A 13,896-nucleotide genomic window follows, 5' to 3' on the forward strand; every position below is an offset into this window, starting at 1 on the left:
GTGAAGGAAGGTGCTAGTGTAAAAGAAGGGTGCTAGGAGTGAAGGAAGGGGTGTTAGTGTGAAGGAAGGCAGTAGTAAAGAAGGTTAGTGTGAAGGAAGGGTGCTAGTGAAGAAAGGTTGAGTGTGAAGTGAGAAGTAAAAGATAGTGTGAAAGAAGGTGCTAGTGTGAAAAGAAGAGGGTGCTAGTGCTGAAGGTGCTAGTGTGAGAGAAGGGTGCTAGTGAAATGAAGGCGCTAGCGAAAGAAGGAGTGAAATTAAAAGAAGGGTTAGCTGAGAAGGGTGCCAGTGAAGGAAGGAAAAGAGTAAGCAGGGGAGCGCGAGAAGGGTGCTAGTGTGAAAGAAGGGTGCTAGTGTGAAAGAAGGTGCTAGTGTGAAAGAAGGGTGCTAGTGTGAAAGAAGGGGTGAAAGAAGGGTGCTAGTGTGAAAGCGTGTGAAGAAGGGTGCTAGTGTGTAAAGAAGGGTGCTAGTGTGAAGGAAGGGTGCTAGTGTGAAGGAAGGTGCTAGTGTAAAAAGGGTGCTAGTGTGAAAGAAGGGTGCAAGGAAAGAAGGTGCTAGGTGAAAGTGAAAGAAGGGGTGCTAGTGAAGAAGGTGCTAGTGTGAAGGAAGGGTGCTAGTAAAAGAAGGTGAAAGTAGGAAGAAGAAAGAAGGGGTGCTAGTGAAAGAAGGGAAGCAGGTAAAAGAAGGGTGCTAGTGTGAAGGAAGGTGCTAGTGTGAAGGAAGGTAGTAAAAGAAGGGTGCTAGTGTAAAAGAAGGGGTGCTAGTGTGAAGGAAGGGGTGCTAGTGTGAAGGAAGGGGTGCTAGTGTAAAAGAAGGGGTGCTAGTGTGAAGGAAGGGGTGCTAGTGTGAAGGAAGGGGTGCTAGTGTGAAGGAAGGGGTGCTAGTGTGAAGGAAGGGGTGCTAGTGTAAAGGAAGGGGTGTTTTACTTAGTTGTATACCTTGTCGCCACCATTGTAGTGGAGAAGTAACGGGAAGATTTGCTCTCTTAAGTGGTTGTCCTGGTTGCGTCGGTTCTCACAGCCGTACAGAAATATGTTGTGTTTCCTGGAGTGAGCGTGGAAGTCTCCATACATGACAACACCATGCTCGTCCATTAATCTGTTCATGAGAAAAAGTTGTGTAAATCTAAAAATATTCTCCCCAACACTTCCTTACTATCTTCTATTCTCAGACAAGTTCATAAAGCTTTGTTCATAATTGTGTATGAACAATAAACAAGTACTGTACAATATAGGAGAATAACTTAAATTAGTATGACAAGATTTTGGGATAAGACTGCATGTCTCACCTTCTGACCATGGCCTTGGTGTGCCAGATGGCAGGAAACATCTCCTTCACAACCATCTTATACTGGCGGTTCAGGTCTCGGCCCACCAGAGAGCAGCGGTGGTTGCCTACAATCACACCGTCTGGGTTTAACATTGGTATCACTTTAAAGATGAACTGACAACGTAGCTCCTGAGGAAAGAAATAAATGCACACACATTTTTTTTCTGTGCTGGGGTTGTAATAGCAGGGATTGTAGCTGTCATCTTCCAGTAGGAAAAGTAATAAAAACTCTTTCTTGATGTTGATGATTTATAATATATTACTAAACTAAACAACTAAAATCTTTCACTAAATACTGTACACTAGTTATGAACAAATAAGAGTTAGGAAAAATTAGGCTCCTATTACCTATTTTAAAGACAATCACTCAATACAGCAAACTTAGTTTTAAGACCTGTTCCTTACAAATATCTTTGAGCTATAGTACAGTAAAGCCTCCGATAACAACGGTTCGACCAACAACTTTTCATATTTAAGACCCTGGTTAATTTAGGACCCAATTTTATTTATGTCCTTATTTCAATCGTATTTACGACCAAATTATAATAAAAACAAAATAAAATTACATTTTCATATAAATAATATAAGTAAATCCCGATATGTATTATATATATATATATATATATATATATATAAAATACTGTAACAAAAATGAAGAGCGCCTTGTGCAAAGAAGCTGCCTGGCTAATGAGTGATAATGCGTATCGCCAGTAAACAACAGTCGGAGCTCGGCGGTCCCTTTGTTTTCAAGCATTTGAACAGGAACAGGAGAAAAACTTTCTCAGGCTTCTTACAGCATTTTTGCATCCCTATTCAACATGAGCAAGAGAGCAAGTGATGGTAGTGTTGTTTCAAAAGCTAATAGAAAGAGTACAGCCTGTATAAGCTTAGCTGAGAAACTAGATGTGATAAAACGATATGAAAAAGATGAGAGGTCTGTGGATATTATATGGAGCAAGCAATGAACATATTTTCTGAAGTGGATCCATTAACAGAACAAAGCATTAAAATTTCAATAAGCACAAATGACCTCAACATAAAGATGTATAATGAGATAAGAAAGCAGCTGTGCAAGGTTCTTTAAACAGCTTTATTATTTGAAGGCCTAAACCATCAACTTCAGCTACACCATCAAATTCAGCATCATAAGCAGCTTCAACATCAACTTTAGGTTCAGTAACAGTTTCAGCAACAGCTTTATGGAAAGCTACAGCTTCAGCCAGAGTTGAACCTGATGACTATGTCATCTGAGTAAAAACTCGCACAATATCCATTGGCTGTCCTTATGTTTTAGACTTTACCACCATTGGTGAGTAGAATTTCTGTTTTACATTAGTAAATATTATTTAAAACATATTCATATGTAGAGATATGGCGATATGTTTTCACATGTACGCACTTACTGTTCATATGTTGGCGTTCCCAATCGTCTCGCTTTATTACTTTACCATTAGTGGTTAGCTACTTCTAGTGCTCCATTTATAAACATTAAATAACATTACAGGCGGTCCCCGACTGACGACTGACTCAACTTACATCAATCCGCACTTACGACCTGCTCTGACCTTACGATCGTCGGGACATACGACTGCCGCAGTCGTGACCAAATTTTTTTCAAATGACGAGCTCATTTTCTGTACCGAAACGTTTCCGTCCTCAGCGAGAGCGTGGCGTGGCTCGGGTCACCGCGTGGGTACACTCACTCAGTACAGCTCTTAATTGGTGTTTGGCTATCGTATCCTATACTGATAGCGCTGTGAACTTACGTTATTATCGTATTTAATTGACTCAATTATGACTGGAAAGCGTACAAGTGAGAGTGCTGGTGGTGCTCCAAAGAAAAGGAGACAGGCAATTACTTTTGAGATGAAAATGAAGATAATAATGCAGTATGAGAATGGAAAAACTGTGGCAACAATCTCACGTGACCTAGGTTTCTAGCACTCGACCATATCCACTATTCTGAAGGACAAGGAACGCATTCATAATGTAGTGAAAGGAACAACACCGATAAAGGGAACTATAATTTCGAAGAAAAGACAAGGTCCTATTCACGATATGGAAAAATTATTGGTGATATGGATAGAAGACCAGATACAGAAGTGTGTACCCTTAAGCCTTCTAACCTTACAGGCTAAAGCAAGAAGCCTGTTCCAAAGCCTGAAGGAGCAGGCAGGAGATGAATGTGAGAAAACCTTTACAGCAAGTCATGGGTAGTTTAATAGACTTAAAAAATGCTACAGTCTACAGAATGTTAAGGTGAGTGGAGAGGCAGCTAGTGCTGATGTTGGTGCTGCCGAAGCTTTTAAGGAGGAGTTAGATGATGCGATTGTGGAAGGGAATTATTTGCCTGAGCAAATATTCAATGTGGATGAGACTGGATTATTGTGGAAGAGCATGCCTGAGCAGACGTACATCCACAAAGAGGCGAAAACAATGCCAGGATTCAAGGCATTCAAGGACAAAATTACACTTCTGTTGGGACGGAATGTTGCTGGTGTCAAGTTAAAGCCCTTCATGATCTATCATTCAGAGAACCCCAGGATCTTTAAACATGTCAGCAAGCACACACTGCCAGTGTTTTATCGCAGTAATAAGAAAGCATGAATGACCTTAGCACTGTTTGAGGATTGGTTCATGACTTGTTTCATTCCACGAGCCAAAGAGTATTGTCTGCAACAACGGATTCCATTCAAGATTTTGCTGATTTTGTTTAATGCTCCGGGACACCCACCACACCTGGACGACATGCACCCTGATGTTAAGGTAGTGTACATTCCACCTAACACTACCTCTGTCATCCAACCCATGGATCAAGGTGCTATTGCTGCCTTTAAAGCGTATTATTTACGCACGACCTTCGCTCAGGCTGTTGCTGCTACTGAAGGTGAGAAAACGCTCAGAGAGTTTTGTCATGTATAAAGAACATTAGTGCAGCATGGGATCAGGTTACAAAACATTGTATGAATGGAATATGGAAGAAAATCCTGAAAAGATATGTGAACAGTTTTAGAGGATTTAATGAAAATGAAGTTATTTTGGATATTAGTTACAAGATAGTGGAGTTAGGTAAACAGCTGGGGTTAGAAATTGATAATGAATATGTTGAACAGTTGGTTGAAAGTGTAGCAGAAGAGCTCAGTAACGAGGATCTTATTGAACTAGATGCACAGAAAATTGCAGGGGAAGAAGAGAGAGAAAATGTAGAAGAACCTGCACCCCCCAAAAAGTTTTCAGTGAAACAAATGGCAAAGGCATTTGCTACAATTAATAAAGGAATGCAAATGTTTCATGGCATGGATCAAAATTATGAGCATTATGCCAAAATTGACAGAATGATCCAAGATGCACTTGCTTGCTACAGAGAAATTTATAATGAAAAGAAAAAACAAACTGTGCAGTCCGAATTGGACATCTATTTTAAGAAGTCCCCCAGTGCTGTCTCCTCACGCCCCACCAGTGCTGCCTCTTCACTCCTTCAAGATGATCCAATACCTTCAACGAGCAAGTTTCCACAGTCCATAAACCTGTCTGAAGAAAGCGACATTGATGACCCACCCAGCCCTGTCTCCTCCTCTGCTTCTTCCAGTTAATGTAGTCTCCATGTATAATTAGAAAATTATGGAGGCCCCGTGAGCATTCAGCTGACTACATTAAAGGTAAGTGCTCAGTCACACTGTATCCATTCCTCATTATTTATTACTTTTACTGGACTGTATTTCATTGTAGATTTTATTTTATATATTTTTTATTTTATTTTTATTTTTTTATCTATGTCGAACTTACGACCATTCCGACTTAAAACCTGGATTTGGGTCCCTAACCCCGTCGTAAGTCGGGGAGCACCTGTACTTAAAACATACATACAAGTGCTAAATTTTTTAAAATTAAGTTCACTGCAGCTACAAGCAGGATTTAATTTTCTTGAGTTTCTTATGTAGAACCATCGTCACTCACGAAAACAATGCCGTCTCGTCTCTGCGTGTGTGTTTTAATATTCTACGTATTATTAATGAATTGCACTGTTCATTTCACATATTTAAACATTAATTCAATAAAATACATATTGAGTAATAAACAATAATGAATCTTTTGTACATATTCTTGAGATAAATGACTATGTTTCCTTGAGTGCGCACGTATACATTGGCGTTCTACTATCAGTCACTTTTTCTTTAATATCAGTGGTTACTTCTACTGTATATGAAATAACATTAATTAAAACATACATATTTTTTACATGAATTATACTGCAACAACAACCAGGGTCTCATTTTCTTCAGTTTCAGGTGGATAACTGACATTATGGGTGTAAACACTGACAACAATGCTGTCTCTTATCCTCTTGCGTGTTTTAATATTCTACGTATTATAAATGAATTGTATTGTTCATTTCGCATATAGTATAAAGATTAATTCAATCAAATACATATTCAGTAATAAACAATAATGAATCTTTTGTACATACAGTATTGCCCCGCTTTACACGGTTTCACTTTCCGTGATTTCTCATGATTTCTCATTTACGCGGTACCTTGCCAGAACTGGACTTTCACTTTCCCCGGTGCATCTATTCATATACTACTCATATACACGGTGAAGTATAATTTTTTTTTTTATTTAGCTCATAAAATTCATACAAATTACTCGGCCAGAATATCATTTACATTGCTGGAATTCTTACAATATGATGATCATTTTGAATATAAACATCATGGATTTTGCATTAGACATACAAATTTTAGATCTAATGTAATAATTTGGTTTACACAAAGCAAATATTTTATCTTTTGTGCAAAATATATGAAGTTTACATTCAAAATATTCCCTGACCTGCAAGGAATCCAGAAATGTCAATTATATTATCCTAACTTTAGTCTGAGGTATTATTTATTACTAAACGTTAAAATCTAGTGTTTTCACCCAATCATTTCTCAGAGAGGTAGGGGCCAGTGAGCTGGGAAGAGGGGGGGGGGGATTTGAGTCCATTATTTGAATGGACATTAACCTGGCAACTGTATTTCTCTTAAATATTAATTGTGTGAGCATACCATCATAAAATTAAGATGTTATTTTTACTACAACATAGATATTGTGTCAGAAAAAGTGGAGTTTGGGGGTCGGGCCAGTCTCTATTGGAATTAATCCCATATGTTCTGTTGTTCACTTTACGCGGTTTTCACTTTCCACGGTACCCTGTGGGTTCAATTGACCGCGTAAATCGGGGTACTATTGTATTCTTAAAAAGATAAATGACGCGTTATCCATAAATGCGCATGTATATGTTGGCATTCCCAATCCATCTCTTTTTTTTTTCTTTGCCATTAGTGGTTAGCTACTTCTATTATTCCATTTATTAACATTAAATAACATTACTTAAAACATATATATTAATTTTTTTACATTAATTTTACTACAGCTACAACCAGGGTCATATTTTCTTCATTTTCTCGTGTACAACTATCGTCCCGGACTCCCGGCTGTAAACACACACGAAAACAATGGCGTCCAATATCCTCATGTGCCCATATTATTATTCATTTATATTGTATAAGGTGCACTCAGAAACATTATTTAAAGACTATAGTTTGCAATTTTCATTAATTGTATTGTTTTGGGGGGAAAGGAGGTTAAAAAGCCACACAAAAGATATGAAAAGGTCACACTTGGGAATGCATCTCATTATTATTGCTTTATTTTAATGGTAACTAATGATTCGCGATACGATGATTCACCTTACACTGCAATATTGGAGGACACATTACCATCGTTATTTGAGGCTTTACTGTACTTGCTTTTTCTAGGGATAAGTATGGTGCACAGTGATACAAGAAACTCATAATATAAACACCAAGGTAATTATAATTATCATCAGTAAGGGACACTGCATCACCTAAGGAAATCAGCAATAGAAGCGATTCAATGAAGTACAGCGAGTTCTGCTATAACGCGTGTTTTGATAACGCAAATTTGCTCTAAGGCGATTTATGAATAGAAGAACGATATTTGTATAACGCGAATGCTTGTTTGCTGTAACGCGATTTTTGCTTACTATTTCTCCAATTTTGTGGTATTAACTGTGAATATGGTAAAGAAGAATATCTCCAAGAAGCGTAAAAGAAAGGATATAACACTTGAAAAGAAGCTCGATGTTATCAACCTCAAAATCACCCTTCACCCCCATCAAGTTATATTCATATTTTTTCAAGGTAGAGTGTTACATTTACTGTATGATTTCATTATTAGATATGAATGTAACATTTATTTAGACTGTGCTATCCTTTGTGTTAGGCTAACTACTAATTTTTTTTCGATTTCGAGTAGTAATCTGCACCTAACCCTATTTTCTCCATAAGCCCTCTTATTTCTATTACGTGATTTTCTACAACACGATATTTTACAAGAACACAACTATCGCGTTATAGCAGAACTGACTGTAAGTCGATCTTTTGCACACTGATAAAACTGAAGACATACCAAATAATAACAGTACAGTATTAGGCTATAATAATAAAATAAGATACAAAACAAAACATTAGAAATATAATTAAACACACATTTAAATATCATTTATGGATATGTATGCTACAAGGGGTCCCCGACTTACCCCAGCCGATACGAACGGGGTTAAACTTGAAATTAACAGCATTTTATTTACCTGATGAATTAGTTTTTACTTTCATTTTCTGTATTTTGTCATTCTTTTTTTTCTTTTCTCTTAAAGTAAGTGATTTTTTTATGTATATAAAGTAGTAGGTAGTAGGCAGCTATCAAACAGGGAGGTTCTACCACCTGGAAAGATATTGGAAGCATAATGTAATGCCATATGGGATCACAAAAATTGTGACCAAGTCCCAGGTTGCTGATCTGACTTTCTGCCTCATTTACACACATTTGCAGGGTCTTAATTGTTTCTCTTACTATTGACAACACAGCATACATACAGTGACCCCTCGGTTAACGAACTCAATCCGTTCCAGAAGGTCGTTCGTTAACCGAAAAGTTCGTTAACCGAAACCATTGTTTCAATGGGTTTTTGGGTAATTGGTTCCAGCTCACCGAAAATTTCCTAAATTCAACAAAAATGGTAGAAAAGTTCACTTACTTTGAGGGGTGTATGTAGAAGGCTCCTGGATGATGATGATGATGATGATGATGATGATGATGATGATGATGGGATTTAGAATGGGGGTGGAGGAGAAGGAAGAAGAGAAGGCATTGGGGTGGAAGAGAAGTCACCCCATGGCGCCATTTCACCCATAAAATTTTAGCTCTCTTGGTGTAATTCAAGATTATTTTCTTTAAATCAACACTGCACTGCATTATATATTGTCAATATGTAAAATATATTTCAAAATGACCAATAATTTGCTTGGAAACACAGAAAAAAAGCATTTAGTTGAAGAGAGTCTCAAGCAAGATGTTACCTCCAGTGAAAACAGAGAGAGACTAACGCCTGTTTGCTGTGTTAAGAGGCTGGATGCTGCGCATTAAACTAGTCACTTTACCTTCAATTATGTTCAATAATTGTTAAAATGACTAAAAAATTAAATATTAAACTTATAAAATTTTTGAATAGTATAAATTTCTTGATATTTACTAAAATAGTAGGAATTTAAGCCCTAGAACCGATTAATGTATTGGCGGACTGATACTAAAGCTGGTTGCCCAGTCAGTGCAAGCGAAAACATGTTGAGGTCGGTTCGTAAGAAATTCGTTAACCGAAATTTCGTTAACCGAGGCGTTCGTTAAACGAGGGGTCACTGTATAGTGTTTCTCACTTTGGATCTTTTTTTTTTTACATTTTGGTATTTCTTTATGGCTCTTTAATATTATTATTATTATTATTATTATAATTATTATTATTATTATTATTAAAGTGTTGTTGTTATTATTATTATTATTATTATTGTTATCATTATCATTTAATTATTTTTATTTTTTTATTATAATTTTATTTATTATGAATTATTATTTTTACTGTATTATTAAATTTTCGCCTCCCAGGCCCCAATGCCAGGGTAGGCTAATCCCTGTATAGGTACTCCTGAGCATGGTGATTTTGAATATGAGGTCCACGATTCGACTGCGGAGTAATTAGTGATTTTAATTACGCTTGGAAAATTTAATGTGGTGTTAATGTGTTATTCTGTAAGTGCTTAAACCCCTTAAATTTTAATTGTGAGAGAAAAGTATATTTTGGTCAAAAAATTACTAAGGTGTAAGGCTTACATTTTTGACAGTTTTGGCCCAAAATTAGATTTTGTTGAAAATCACATTATAGTAGGCTCTTGCCAATAACAACTTCCACAATAATGTTTTCGACAATAACGGTAAGTTACAAAAGATACCCATTGTCGATAATAACGTCTGGATTCTCATGAATAACGGGGATTTTGCGGGAAGCGTCCAAGCGCATCAATGATAGCGTGTTTGCCGCCATGTTGATGACATAGTTGTCCGCTCCGCCTCACTCTCACACACGCTCCGTGGAATAGAGCGTTGCCTATGGGGGTTAGGGGAGGTGGTGGAGGGAGTGATTTGCCGCTTGAACGCCTGGGAACTTTTAAAGTGAATGAGAAAAAAGACCCCAAAGCTAAGAGACAAAGCCACAAGAAGCATGCCTACTCGGTCAAGGATAAAGAACAGATTGTTGAGTTCATTGAAAGTGGTGCACGGAACATTGATATTGTGAGGAAATTGAACTGTCCTGAGTCTACAGTGCAAATTATTAAGAGGAACTTAAAGGAGACCAAGAAGAGTATTGCGCCGGCTAAGAAATATTTCGGTAGTGATGGAAATGCGAGGAGAGCTGTGAATGATAAAAGTGATAGAAACAGGTTGTTAGTGATAACAGCAAATTTTCTTGTGAAATGGTTAGCTTGTAGAATGAAAGACAGTGCAAGTCTTAGAGGTCCTCAGATACGGAACAATCGTCACACCAAGCACCTCAAAAACTCCCCCAAGCTAAGTGTTATATTACTCAAACTCTTTATTTTGATGATTGAATAACAATTCTTTTTATTTCAGCGAACAAAAAGTGTTAGGAGGGCTTCTAAGGGGAAAAATTGGGTGAAATTCTTGGGGCGGCGGCACCAATAAACCCTTTTTACATGTATTTTAACGTCACACAAATAACATTTTCGCTAATAACGGCATTTTTCAGGCACCTATTAAGCGTTATTGGCGAGAGCCTACTGTACATATATTAAAAAAATCCAAAAAACAAAAAATAAATAAATGCAAAAAATATACAAAAATTACCTGTATATACTGTACAGTAGTGGGATTTTAAGCACTGTTCTGTAAGTACGGTATGCACATAGCATGTGTTACGACTTTTGTACAAATCAAATTAAGAACGTCCACAGGAATGGAACCCGTTCGTAACCCAGGGATTCCCTGTGTATGTTGACAATAAGCCAAAGTTCTCGGGCCATTTCGAGAAGAAGGTAAATCAGGCAAATAAATTATTGGGTCTTATAAGAAGATCGTTCAGATACCTAGACGGTCTGTCCCTCGTAATGTCACCCCGTTTGGTCTCCGAGATGTGCTAGGGACTGTCAGTTGGTTGAAAATGTTCAAAGGAGGGCCACCAGACTGGCGCCTGCACTTCGGCACCTCAACTACCCTGAGAGATTGGAGCGCCCGAACTTGCCTAGCTTATGCTACAGACGGGCAAAGGGGCGACCTAATTGAGGTGTACAAGCATCTCAAGGGGCACTACTCAGTCGAGTGTCCTTACTTGGAGTTGGCGGATGCTTGCTCGCCCCACACAGGGTCACAGCTCAAGATTGAAGAAGCCGCAGGGCCAGAAAACTGTGAGGGCCAACTTTTTCGGAGTGAGTGTTGTGAACTCTTGGAACAATCTACCAGAAAGTGTTGTGTCGGCACCGAGAGTGGGCTCTTTCAAGACCAGATTTGACCAACACTGGAGCAGGTTCACGTACATTCAGGAACTGGTGCATGCCCAGTACTTGCCAACAGTGCGTAACAGAGACGTGACCGATCGCCCAAGCGGCTAACGAGCCGATCAGTGGTGAAGAGGATAAAAGAAAGAAAAAAGTAACAGAGACGTGACCGATCGTCCAAGCGGCTAACGAGCCGATCAGTGGTGAAGAGAGTAAAAGTAATGTACCCACCAAAGACTTCCTCTGAGGAAATTCCAGAATTTGGTTGTTTTGCTACTGTGTGTGTGTGAGAGAGAATAGCGATGACTCACACGAGCTTTAGGATGGTCAGCAGTGAGGAAGTCGAGGACGCCTTTCATGATCCAGGATGACGGAGTCTCCCCTGGGTGTACCCGGCCAGTCAACACCACAGCCCGCTTCTTCTGCCAACATTCAACATTTATATTAACATTACGGTCTACAGTGACTCCCCCTCCTATCTAATGGACTACAGTATATGGCAAAGGATACTCTATTATATCAAGGTCTGGAAGATGTGAAACCTTCAACTAACACACTATATGGGAGAGAATAATTCGTCATATGGAGGATTCACTGTACACGCTGAAAGTAACAGTGAAACCGAACCAAAAAACAGATATAATATTATAAATATTTACTGGAAGCAGATAAAGTATTAATAACCTATATGAAGGAAGGAAAAATGATAATGTGTTGTGGAAACACGTTTATTGCTGAACTTGAGAATATAGAATGGATAGATCAGTGTAATTACAGCTGCTCCCTGACTTACGACGGGGTTAGGGGCTGACATCCAGGTCGTAAGTCGGAAATGCTTAAATAATACATAGAAAATCTAAAATGGGGGTCTCTTTTTCCTCTCAGCACCACAAAACTCTCACTTTTAAGCTTGCCAGCCATTATAAAGTGAATTACAGATGAAAATTTTGTCTGTGTACTGACTTTGGGACTCGAAAATACGTAATTTGACAAAATTTTGGTACTACTGAGGCAGGTCGTAAGTGCGGGTGGACGTAAGTCGAGTAGGTCGTAAGTTGGGGAGGAGCTGTACTTGAAAATTATTTCTAGAAAAATTTCCTTGCTTGAATGAAGGTGAGGTGGTAAGGAACGTAGCCTGCGGGGAAAAAGAAGGAATAGTCTAATAACAGTAAAATCATGAAGAAAATGAATAAGAATCAGAAGCGCATAATGGTGAATGACAGGATTTGGACAGACAGTCAGTGATACGGACCATTTCATGTAATTCTTAAACCATATAACCAGGATTAAATGCACTTACCCTTTTGAACTAGAAGAGCTGTTTTATGTAATATGTGGTTTCCATCTGAAAAACCTGAACTGAACATTCTCACAAATTGAATATGCACATGATTGTATAAACAAAAAATAGTATAAATTTAGTGAGTTTTAGCTACCCAAACCCTTAAAAAGAAAGTGTAAAATCTAGTGACCTTGCCGTCTTCCTCTGGCTCTGGGCTGGTGATGGTGAGGAGGTACACTGGGTTGCCAGCCAGGGACCGACACAGCACACGTTGTCGACACACACTCGACTTAAAAGGGTCATTCTGTGAATGTCAGTTAGAGAAAAATAATAATAATAATATAATCTTACATTCACATTAAATCTATTGTCATGTTTATCTATTGCTTTCACTTCTCTCTCTCACTTTTATGTAGGATGGATCAAGGGATATACAGATCTCAAGTAAGATGGTGACACAGGATAGGAGGTAAAGAGTGATAGGAAATGGGTTAAACAACAAACAGAAATACTCCACACGCAATCCTGCATATAGTACTAAACCTGTATAAGAAATATTGTGATCCTAGCTATGAAGAGGGAATCACTACTACACCATGTGAGGTCCCTCATAACACCATCTGTGAGGGAGTTACTACACCACATCAGGTCCCTCATAACACCATCTGTGAGGGAGTTACTACACCACATCAGGTCCCTCATAACACCATCTGTGAGGGAGTTACTACACCACATCAGGTCCATCATAACACCATCTGTGAGGGAGTTACTACACCACATCAGGTCCATCATAACACCATCTGTGAGGGAGTTACTACACCACATCAGGCCCCTCATAACACCATCTGAGGGAGTTACTACACCACATCAGGTCCATCATAACACCATCTGTGGGTGAGGGAGTTACTACACCACATCAGGCCCCTCATAACACCATCTGAGGGAGTTACTACACCACATCAGGTCCATCATAACACCATCTGTGAGGGAGTTACTACACCACATCAGGCCCCTCATAACACCATCTGTCTACATCATAACACCATCATTACTACACCACATCAGGTCCATCATAACACCATCTGTGAGGGAGTTACTACACCACATCAGGTCCCTCATAACACCATCTGTGAGGGAGTTACTACACCACATCAGGTCCCTCATAACACCATCTGTGAGGGAGTTACTACACCACATCAGGTCCATCATAACACCATCTGTGAGGGAGTTACTACACCACATCAGGCCCCTCATAACACCATCTGAGGGAGTTACTACACCACATCAGGTCCATCATAACACCATCTGTGAGGGAGTTACTACACCACATCAGGCCCCTCATAACACCATCTGAGGGAGTTACTACACCACATCAGG

General features: G+C 38.8%; 1 protein-coding gene and 1 long non-coding RNA gene across 9 annotated transcripts in view; one reads left to right on the top strand and one right to left on the bottom strand.

Moving 5' to 3' along the window:
• The first annotated feature begins 9 nt into the window (after positions 1-9).
• LOC121876243 lies at positions 10-832 on the top strand. The gene is made up of 3 exons (XR_006090732.1): positions 10-29; positions 460-479; positions 734-832. It is a non-coding gene; the product is annotated as an uncharacterized LOC121876243 (long non-coding RNA).
• Positions 833-851: 19 nt separating this feature from the next.
• Positions 852-13,896, bottom strand: part of LOC121876242 (cytosolic carboxypeptidase Nna1-like) — a 56,871-nt gene continuing 43,826 nt past the window's right edge. For 4 of the 8 annotated variants that reach the window (XM_042381252.1, XM_042381249.1, XM_042381248.1 and 1 more), the window contains 4 exons: positions 12,710-12,823; positions 11,549-11,659; positions 1,286-1,455; positions 852-1,095 (listed from right to left, as the gene is read on the bottom strand). In XM_042381252.1, coding sequence (XP_042237186.1) covers positions 924-1,095; positions 1,286-1,455; positions 11,549-11,659; positions 12,710-12,823 — 567 coding nt within the window. In that variant the 3' untranslated portion in view covers positions 852-923. Of the gene's footprint in view, positions 1,096-1,285; positions 1,456-4,808; positions 4,854-11,548; positions 11,660-12,709; positions 12,824-13,896 lie in introns of those variants that run through there. The other 4 variants (XM_042381250.1, XM_042381254.1, XM_042381253.1 and 1 more) reach the window with 4 other exon arrangements.

The sequence above is a fragment of the Homarus americanus genome, unplaced genomic scaffold (assembly GCF_018991925.1).
Source record: "Homarus americanus isolate GMGI-L3 unplaced genomic scaffold, GMGI_Hamer_2.0 scaffold34921, whole genome shotgun sequence".
NCBI lineage: Eukaryota > Metazoa > Arthropoda > Malacostraca > Decapoda > Nephropidae > Homarus > Homarus americanus.